General features: G+C 39.1%; 1 protein-coding gene across 1 annotated transcript; it reads left to right on the forward strand.

Moving 5' to 3' along the window:
* The first annotated feature begins 433 nt into the window (after nucleotides 1-433).
* On the forward strand, nucleotides 434-1336 carry LOC121373159. Its single transcript, XM_041499613.1, has one exon. The coding sequence runs from the start codon at nucleotides 434-436 to the stop codon at nucleotides 1334-1336; it is 903 nt and encodes a 300-aa protein (XP_041355547.1).
* The last annotated feature ends 10548 nt before the right edge of the window (nucleotides 1337-11884 follow it).

Raw genomic sequence — 11884 nt, forward strand, 5'->3', positions numbered from 1 at the left:
AATGTACATAATGAGCATGACTTTTATTCGTTTGCAGGTGGCACCATTGCACGATATCAAACATAACCACTATGGCTCTAAATGAAACAGCTGGTACTTTTGATGAAATTGAAGATATAGAATCTATCTTTAACTCGACTAATACAAGCACAGGAATAAACGCTGCAGCAGGAAATCCCTGGATTTACTTCCGAAGTCCAAATACTGCCTTTTTGGTCAGCGAGTTTATTATCGTCATAGTAGGACTAGCGGGGAACTATTTAGTGTTTGTTTTACTGAGAGACGTCAAGTTTTCCTTGCTATCCTACCAAATATATATGAGATTTCTGGCAGTGTCGGATAGTTCTGTTTTAATTACATATGGCATACACCAGTCTCTGAGATACTTTCACATGTTTCATGTTATCAGGAATCATGACTCTGTCTGTGGTTTATGGATGTTTATGAGGAGGACAGTGATGATCCTATCCCCATGGTTGTGGTTGGACTGACGGTGGATCGGTTCTACTGCGTTGTTTTCCCGCTGAAACGCGACAGATTCTGCACTCGAAGAAAGGCCGCGATCGTCTGCTCGTGTCTGACTACTTTGTCAGGTGTGCTGACGCTCCCGCTAGTGCTTGACGTGAAGAAAGTAAAAGGCATAAACACACAATGCTATGTGAAAGATCAATATATGGGCTATTATTATTTCGTACGTCTAGTTCTCACCTCAACCCTCCCCTGCCTCTTGATTCTCATCTTCAACATTGTGATTGGTATCCACATCCAGCGCAGCGCCACGTTTCAGAAGAGATTCACCTCGTCGAACAACTCTGCCAACACTGATACGAAGCTGGACAAGTCGTTTCGTCCTCTTATGCTCATCTCCATTTTGGCTTTCGTAACAATTGTTCCTTTGGCTATCACGGACTGTATCCTTGCGATCCTGTTGGTAACTAAATCGCATTTTGAAACCGTAGGGATCCTGGTCAAACTGTGGCCAATATTCAACATTGTATACCTGATCAATTTTGGACAGAATCTGTACATCCTGATGGCCAGTTCAGCTAACTACAGGAAGATCATGAACACAAAGCTGACGTGCAGGGGAAGGAAATCCTCCAGACAGAAAGACAAGGTCACAGTGTCACGATTTCCATGGCAGGTTTCTGAACCCACCAATTTCGGGACAGATGGATCAGAATCCGCAACCAGACTGTCGTTTGCAACCAACATCACGTTAGTTAACAGAGCCACCAATTTCGGAACAGATGAATCGGAATCCGGAACCAGACTGTCTTTTGCAACCAGCATCACGTCAGTTAACTCTCCTGTCAAGGATTCCGAAGATCGTTAAAAACATGTCAAAGCAAAAACTAAGTAAAAACGTTAAAGTTTGTTTTGTTTAACGACAACACTAGAACACATTGAAATACTGATCATCGTCTATTGGATGTCAAACATTTGGTAATTTTGACATGCGGTCTTAGATAGGAAACCCGCAACATGTTTCAATTAGTAGCAAGGAATCTTTTATATGCACCGTCCGACAGACATGATAGCACATACCACGACCTTTGATATTCCAGTCGTGTGAACTGGCTGGAACTAGAAACAGACCAATGAGCCCTTCGACGGGGATCGATCAAAAACTAACTAAATCCAATACCTACTATAGGTTAACTACGTATGAGCACAAAAACACACATCAATACACAGTACTCCCCCACCCCACCCCACCCCCACCCCTTACACACTCGCACAGGCAGACACACTAGATGGGTCATGTGACCAAAGTATTACATCATATGATACGGAATTGGCAGTCTGCCATTAAGGAGGTAAACCCGATCTCGGTGGTGTCGGACATAACGCTGGTAGGTACAAGATTTTGCAGCCCGGTACCAGCTCCCGCTCAGAACGAGTTCTTAACTCATTTGGTAGGTGTAAGACCACTACACCCTCTTCTTTCTGTCTAATCACTAAAAACCTAACCTACTACTATGGACAGACAACCCAGATATCTGATGTGTGTGTGCCCAGGACAGCGTGTGTGAACCTTACTTGGATATAAACACGAACATAATTTTAAATTAATGAATAAGGGGAAAAACATAGGAAAACACAACGAAGTATTGATATTTATTGATTTTTTTTTACAAAATCCTAACTTTTACAAATGTTAGAAGAACATAATACAAAGCAACATAATAGAATAGAGCTGCTACAACCTTACGAGTTGATAATAAGACGGATAAACCGAGATACAGGTGTGAATGAATTTGGAAATAAACTGTTAAATTTGTGTGAAGCTTCAGGTTTGGTTATTTTAAAGTTAAGGATTTTGCACATAAAGATCGCCATAGATTTACCTGTTTGTGGTTCCGCATTATCTATTGTTATGTCCTGATATTTCACCACTGATATTTCCTGATATTTCACCACTGATATGTCCTGATATTGTACCACTAGTATATCCTGATATTGTGCCACTGATATGTCTTGATATTGTACCACTGATATGTCTTGATATTGTACCACTGATATGTCCTGATATTGTACCATTGATCCGTCGTGATATTTCACCACTGATATGTCCTGATATTGTACCACAGATATGTCCTGATATTTTACCATTGATATGTCCTGATATTGTACCACTGATATGTCCTGATATTGTACCACTAATATGTCCTGATTTTTTACCACTGATGTGTCCTGATATTGTGCCACTGATATGTCTTGATATTGTACTACTGATATGTCCTGATATTGTACAATTGATATGTCCTGATATTGTACCACTGATATGCCCTGATATTGTGCCACTGATATGTCTTGATATTGTACCACTGATATGTCTTGATATTTCACCACTGATATGTCCTGCTATTGTACCACTGATATGCCCTGATATTTCACCACTGATATGTCCTGCTATTGTACCACTGATATGCTCTGATATTGTACTACTGATATGTCTTGATTTTTACCACTTATATGTCCTGATATTGTACCACTGATATGTCCCGATATTGTGCCCTGATATGTCCTGATATTGTACCACTGATATGTCCTGATATTGTACCACTAATATGTCCTGATATTTCACCAGTGGTATGTCCTGATATTTTACCACTGATATGTCCTGATATTTCACCAGTGGTATGTCCTGATATTTTACCACTGATATGTCCTGATATTGTACCACTGCTATGTCTTGATTTTTTACCACTAATATGTCCTGATATTGTGCCACTGATATGTCCTGATATTGTACCACTGATATGTCCTGATACTGTGCCACTGATATGTCTTGATATTGTACCACTGATATGTCTTGATATTGTACCACTGATATGTCCTGATATTGTACCATTGATCCGTCGTGATATTTCCCCACTGATATTTCACCACTGATATGTCCTGATATTGTACCACAGATATGTCCTGATATTTTACCATTGATATGTCCTGATATTGTACCACTGATATGTCCTGATATTGTACCACGAATATGTCCTGATTTTTTACCACTGATGTGTCCTGATGTTGTGCCACTGATATGTCTTGATATTGTACTACTGATATGTCCTGATATTGTACAATTGATATGTCCTGATATTGTACCACTGATATGCCCTGATATTGTGCCACTGATATGTCTTGATATTGTACCACTGATATGTCTTGATATTTCACCACTGATATGTCCTGCTATTGTACCACTGATATGCCCTGATATTTCACCACTGATATGTCCTGCTATTGTACCACTGATATGCTCTGATATTGTACTACTGATATGTCTTGATTTTTACCACTTATATGTCCTGATATTGTACCACTGATATGTCCCGATATTGTGCCCTGATATGTCCTGATATTGTACCACTGATATGTTCTGATATTTCACCACTGATATGTCCTAATATTTCACCACTGATATGCCCTGATATTGTATGTCCTGATATTCCACCACTCATATGTCCTGATATTGTACCACTGATAAGTCCTGATGTTGTACCACTGATATGGCCTGATATTGTACCACTGATATGGCCTGATGTTGTACCACTGATATGTCCTGATATTGTACCACTGATATGGCCTGATATTGTACCACTGATATGTCCTGATATTGTACCACTGATATGTCCTGATGTTGTACCACTGATATGTCCTGATATTGTACCACTGATATGGCCTGATGTTGTACCACTGATATGTCCTGATATTGTACCACTGATAAGTCCTGATATGTACCACTGATATGTCCTGATATTGTACCACTGATATGTCCTGATACTGTACCACTGATATGTCCTGATACTGTACCACTGATATGTCCTGATGTTGTACCACTGATAGATCCATTTCTTGCGTGTAACGTCAACGAAGTGTCAGACCAGCGAAGGAAGGACATGTTTTATTTAACGACGCACTCAACACATTTTATTTTCGGTTATATAGCGTCGAACATTTGGTTAACAACCACACAGATATTGAGGTAGGAAACCCGCTGTCATCACTTCATGGACTACTCTTTTCGATTAGCAGCAAGATATCTTTTATATGCACGATCCCAGAGACAGGATAACACATACCACGACCTTTGATATACCAATCGTGGTGCACTGGCTGGAGCGAGAAAGAGCCCAATGGATCCACCGACGGGGATCGATCCCAGACCGACCGCGCATCAAGCGAACGCTGGGCTACGTCCCGCCCGGTCCTCCCAAGGAGGAGAACCTGATAGTGGATTGGTAAATCAATGACGACTTGATCTAACGTCCTTTCGACTCTGCCTTGTCCAGAGATACGGACCTGATCACGGTTTGCACCAAAAGTGTCTGTTATTAAACAGAACCTATGTATTTCTATAGGAAATATTAGCTCTGTATTTAAAGATATGTTTGAAACGTCAGTATATCGAATGTGTGTATATATTAAACTACACAATATACTATGTCATGTTTTGCTGTGCTATAGTTCCCAGTTGATTGTACAATGTTGGCTTCATTGAATCTGCACACACTGTTTGTAAGTCACCTCCTTGTATCGCCGTATTGTGAACTGAGTATAAATAAATTTCTGTTCTGTTTCTTTATTTCAACTTCTTTATTTGTTCGTACTTATATACAATTAAAAAAAGTTTATTTTATTTAACGACGCCACTAGAGCACATTGATTTTTTTTTATCTTATCATCGGCTATTGGACGTCAAACATATGGTCGCCACATATAGCATTGCGGAGCACTCACTCAGGGTTTGGAGTCGGTATCTGGATTAAAAATTCCATGCCTCGACTCCGATCCGAACCCAGTACTTACCAGCCTGTAGACCGATGGCCTATCCACGACGCTACCGAAGCCGGTATATATACAATAAGTTTCATGGACGCTGTCCTTGACACACGTCAACTATCTGGGCTGTCTGTCCACGACAGTGATTAGGAAGGAAGGACATGTTTTATTTAACGACGCAGTCAACACATTTTATTTATGGTTATACGGAGTAGGACATATAGTTAAGGACGACACAGATATTGAGAGTGGAAACCCGCAGTCGCCACTTCACGGGCTACTTTTTTCGATCAGCAGCAAGGGATCTTTTATATGCATGATCCCTCAGACAGGATAGTACATACCACGGCCTTTGTTACACTAGTTCTGGAGCACTGGCTGGAACGAGAAATAATCACGACAGTGATTAGTATTGTGGTCTTACACCTACCCATTGACTTAAAACTCGCTCTGGGTTGGAGTCAGTATCGGGCTGCGAACCCAAGACCTTCCAGCTTTATGTCCGATGGCTTAACCACTACACCATCGGGGCCGGTGTTCTGTCTGTGTTCTGGTGTTCATCTTTATATGGCTGTGTGTAACTAGCTAGCTTCATTTGCATATTCGTTAAACGTTAAATAAGCGAGAAATCGTAAACATAATAATAAAGATGTATTCAATTCAAAACAGTATTATTTTATTTTCGTGGGTTACTGGTAAGGCAAAACAAAATACATTCCTGGTGTCTGGTCAGCTTTTAATTTCCCACGGTATGACTTGGATTTTTGTCGGTCTTTTCTTGGTATTAATTAAACCCGCATTTGGAGCCAACATGTCATTTCGCATGAACTAGGGCGTGCTTGGACCATTGCTGTATTTAATTTCTCTCTAAAACAGGTCCTATTGTTCTGAAGTAGTAGCATGACTTGTTTTAAAAAAACATTTGCGGTCAAAGTCGAAGTCATAAAATTGCCTTGGCTATATGGAATATGTAAAGGAAACTATATATTTAGAGTACGAAGGCAAATGAGGGGGCGCCATGGTCATTGAGGATGGACCAAGACAGATGGGAAGGACGAAAAATACCTAAATATACACAACCTTTCTGTGCAATCCATGCTCAAAAACAACATCAAAAAAAATAAAACAAGAAAGAAAGAAAAACACGCATCGTCGCATCACTTCTGGAACTCTGGTCTGACCAGAGACCGATTTTAGTTCTTTTTTTGTTGGCCTAAGCAGAAGAACGAACACGCAGTGACGTCATTTTATTCGTCAGTTTAATTTCTCTACAGAACAATACCCGCTGTATGCACTGATCCTCACCCCATTAGACAAATTACAACACAATAGCGGTAGCAATGACTAATCGTAAGAATGCATCATGCTGATTTGTAACTAAATAGCATAACTAACTTTGTCACTAGCTAAATCCTCTCTTGACAAATGTGATGAAAAGTCACCATTGACTTCTAATTACATTGCCCGACTCACTAGTGGACAGTCTACAGGAAATGGAAAGAACAATGGAACAAGAATTGCAAAACCTATTGTAATAACAGACCAGGGCCCCGTCCATGAAGGAACGTAGCTAAGGTTCATTACAACGACTTACGAATAATTTTACGCCTGTCATATGTTCCGCAAAGCAAATGGTAGCTTCTTTAACTATCAATATCTTCAAGTGCGAATTAGTAAACTAATGCATTGGTTACCGACCAGTTGGAACATACTGAATGCATTCAGTGGTATCGCATATCCACGAGGTAACGTTGTCAGTGTATTTGCCAAGTGATAATTGCCAAATGCATAAGACATGAGAGTTATCTCCCGTAGTTACGCGTGAAGGTCGTATTGTCTAATATGTTTTCCACCGAACGCCGAGTTTTGTAGAATGTATTGTGGGTACATTAGATCCATTTTTACACAAATAGTTTTTTGTATCCTTCCTAGAAAACCGTCATCTTACTGTTATTTGACATCCACGTTAGTGGCTTACAACTGCCTCGTACCAATTGTAATTTTTCGCCATAATGTACGACGACCGTAAGTTGCGCCGCATCGTGGAACAGGCTGGCGATCATAGAAAAAAACACGATCGCGATGATAAGTATGTTAAAGCGATAGTAGTTCTAAATTTTCTACCAAAACAGAGAACGTGCAACATCTCGTATATTTCGTCCCCTGTGATGAAACTGTTGATATCTGTAACAATATTCGTATGGCCACGGAATTCAGTATGTACTACCTTCAGTTAATCAAGACATTGCAACACCATTTAACTCCAAGATGGCTGCAACGATAACGGTCGGTCGGATGCTAATTTGTCACAAAGTACGTGAACTGCGGAAAAACTGGATGTAAGTGATTAACTTTATGTGAGCAGGAAGACAATAAAAAAAAACTCGTGCTACTTATGTATTGCTTAATCTTTTTTAAAATCCAGAATGGCCATGAAAATGGCCACAGGTGTCAAAAGTTCCGTATTGTCCATTCTATCAAAAGCAATATATACATACATACATACATACATACATATATATATATATATATATATATATATATATATATATATATATATATATATATATATATATATATATATATATATATATACAAGTATATTAAACTTGAAATACAGGGATTTTGAATGCCTTCTCTTTCTGTTATCAAAGAAATGCTATCATTACTTGAAACGTAAATCAACTAATATTTGAAGATCTCCAACCCGTCTTTAATAAACATTTCAAATAGATATATCAAAATATCATATAAAATAATAAGTCTTAATATGTAAACCAAATTGTAAATGTCTGCCTTGTTGTGAGAGATGGGCCAGTCACAACTAATAACTGACCCTTTGGTAAAGAGTGTGGAATCAGTTTTATTAGTGTCATTTTCTACATCTTAATAATATGTAGTGTATAGCTCATCACTGCATTTCGTTGACCATGACGTCTTGTCTCAGTGTTGGGGTGTCGTTAGACATTCATTGACTGATTCATTCATTCATTCTTGTCTCAGCAGTAGTATAATTGTCTCCTAGTTGAGTTTAATCACTTTAATCAGAATGTTTGGCCATGTGGCCGAAATTTTCCACAAATACTTACTATATATATTTGACTCAATTTTTAAGGTAACGACGAAATAGTTCAAGTTTCAGGAAAATCGAATTTTCGAAATGTGTATAGCATGTCTGAATTGAGAACTATTGGGCCGATCACTGCCCAAGATGTCCTAGTTGAAATAATTTGCGCTGCTACAACACCTCAGATGCATGACTTTCGTTTGCATTTTTAAAAACGTACGCTGCATAGCCGCCTCCCCATACAACCACTCTATGTAAGCGGCAGTTCAACCCTCCCCCAGCTGCTATCACCGTCCCGCGACTATGGTATGTTCCTTTGGTGCATATTTTAAAACTGAGTACATTAGAAATGCTATGATACATTCCTTGTGAAGTCGTGTGTCTGTGTGACTCTCTCTCTCTCTCTCTCTCTCTCTCTCTCTCTCTCTCCTCTCTCTCCTCTCTCTCTCTCTCTCTCTCTCTCTCTCTCTCTCTCTCTCTCTCTCTCTCTGTGTGTGTGTGTGTGTGTGTGTGTGGTCACTGCTATAATTAAATAAGATATTCATATGTCTGAATAAGATACAGCTATTATAAGATGGGAATCTGTCATCACCATTACTGATATTTGTTAGGGTCCCAAGTCTTTTCGGCTGGGAGCCTATTGTTTGTTTTTATTATTATTATTATTATTATTTATAAGCAGCCTATTTTGTCATTTTCTGAGAAACGTGCTGGGACGATTTCGTGGACATTTTATAGGTAAGAAGGTCCTGGGGGGGGGGGGGGGGGGGGATGATTGAAGATATTAAAATATTATGTGTATTGGCCTCTATCGTGAATTATGTGAAATTATATTTTTAAAATTCTTCAGCCGTCTGTTGTTTTGTCCTTTTGTAAAAAGAAAAAAAAAAAAGAAAAAAAAAAGCAACCTCCCCCACCAAAAAAAAAAAAAAAAAAAAAAAAAAAAAAAAAAGCCACACCTACATATGGGCACATATAGCTGAAATTTGGTAGGTAGGTAGGGCCGCCAGGGGGATTGATTGTGTTTTTAAAAATATGTTTATAGGTTCTGCGTGTTGGCCTCTATCGCGAATTTCGGACTGTATATCAGTTTCTATGAAAATTACAGGTGAAACGTCTTGCTATTAGTGTTATTGTTGTTGATGTTATTGTTACTGCTATATTGATGTTAAGTGTTTTGTAACGTGTGTTACGTATAAATATAAAAACCTAGTGTTTCAACACTGATGCCTAGTTTTCTCTATTAGAGTCGAATCACTGAAATCAAACACTATTTATATTTCATTGTTTATATAATCCATATATAACTAAACTTAGTGTCTGTGTTTACGTGTTGAAACTAGAGTCTGCCACTGGGGAGCGGGATTTAGCTCAGTCGGTTGAGTATTCGCCCGAGGTGCTTGCGTCGTAGGATCGAACAACTGATTGGTTTTTTTGTCGTTCCAACCAGTGCATTCAACTGTTTTGGGTCTTTTTCGTTTCAACCAGTGCGCAACAGCTGGTCAAATGACGTGGTATATGCTTTCCTGTCTGCGGGGAAGTGCATATAGAAGATCCCTTGCTGAATTAGGTCAAATGTAGCGTGTTTCCTTTGATGACTACGAGCGTGTTTCCTCTAAGACTATGTCAAAATTACCAAATGTTTGACACCCAAATAACCGATGACTAATTAATCAATGTGCTCTAGTGGTGTCGTTAAACAAAATAAACTTTAACTTTAACTTTCTTAAGAGGAAACTCGCTATATGTATTCATTAGTAGCAATGATACTTTTATATCACCTTCCCACAGACAACACAGCACATACCACGCTCTTTGATATACCAGCCATGGGATACTGGCCGTGACTGGGGAGAAAACGTTCCACTGAGGAGGTTCTATCCTATGACACAATCACCACAGACAACACAGCACATACCACGCTCTTTGATATACCAGCCATGGGATAATGGCCGTGGCTCGGGAGAAAACGTTCCACTGAGGAGGTTCTATCCTATGACCCAATACAACACAGCACATACCACGCCCTTTGATACACCAGCCATGGGATACTGGCCGTGACTGGGGAGAAAACGTTCAACTGAGGAGGTTCTATCCTATGACCCAATACAACACAGCACATACCACGCTCTTTGAAATACCAGCCATGGGATACTGGCCGTGACTGGGGAGAAAAAGTTCCACTGAGGAGGTTCTATCCTATGACCCGATCACCACAGACAACACAGCACATACCACGCCCTTTGATACACCAGCCATGGGATACTAGCCGTGACTGGGGAGAAAACGTTCCACTGATGAGGTTCTATCCTATGACTCAATCACCACAGACGAGTTCTCTAACTACTGAGCTAAATCCCCCCCCCCCCCCCCCCCCCTTATATGAGAGGTGGCGGCTTGTTACTCTAATCAAAGAGACTTGACAATAACGATAGCCAGCATAAAACTAATCGCAATTTCTAAGTAGCTTATTGATAGTAGAACTTCCTTATTAATTCAGACATCTGAGAATGGTAATTAGTAGATTAAAATATACTAATTTTCTAATTCTCAAATATTAACAGTGCATGTTTATCTTTCCTAAGAGTTATTGTGTTTCCTTGCGAGTTTAATTATTGTTTTCTTGAAAACTCGCTTTTTTTTATATTATCCTAAGCAACATTTAGAATTCAATAATATTAACTTCTGCAGAAATTTAATTAAATTGGTTTGCTAACTTATATATATATATATATATATATATATATATATATATATTAATCACTTCTGACAGAACACATATTAATATTTCCAAAATGGACACAGCGACGTGATTGAATATTGTATATGCGCATGTGGAGTTCGTTTTACTAATTTGTTTCTTAAACATGCATAAAGCTTTATAAATACATGGTACTGTTGGTCTGCGCAGTGCAGCAGTTGCTCTGAGCAAATTGTCCAGCGCAAGAATACACGGTGAGATAATATAGTCTCAACTTTCTTGCAATATTTCTTGATTGGAATTGTGTTGGTATGTGAACACGCTATCTTACATGTAAGATATATTTTATTATTGGGATATTTAGATATATTACACGTTTTGTTTTCATCTATATGCTCGTTCTGCCAATGAACGAATTGTTGTCTGTTTTGTCGTTTAAGGTAACGACGTCTACGTAGGTGAGGCGCAAACAAAATGTTTTATTTTATCTATCAACATGTCGGTTATCTTTTATACAAACTAATACCAATGTTACATATTTTCTCTTACAGAATTCATCGCATACAATTTAAGAACATTAAAGTTATTTCATGTGATTAATTTGACTTAATTATTTACCTTCTTAATTTACTAAGCACCCACCCCCCACCAACACCCCCCCCCCTCCGTCCTGGACCCCCCCTCAGTGGTGGGAGCGCTCGATAATGTCTGAATGCGGCGAAATGTCAATCTATGGTCGATTCCCGTCGGTGGGAGAAATTGAAAATGAGCTTGTATCCTGATCTCGTTCACCAGGCTATTTCTCGTCTGACCCAACAGTCTAGTGTTTG

Source organism: Gigantopelta aegis, chromosome 5 (genome assembly GCF_016097555.1).
Source record: "Gigantopelta aegis isolate Gae_Host chromosome 5, Gae_host_genome, whole genome shotgun sequence".
NCBI lineage: Eukaryota > Metazoa > Mollusca > Gastropoda > Neomphalida > Peltospiridae > Gigantopelta > Gigantopelta aegis.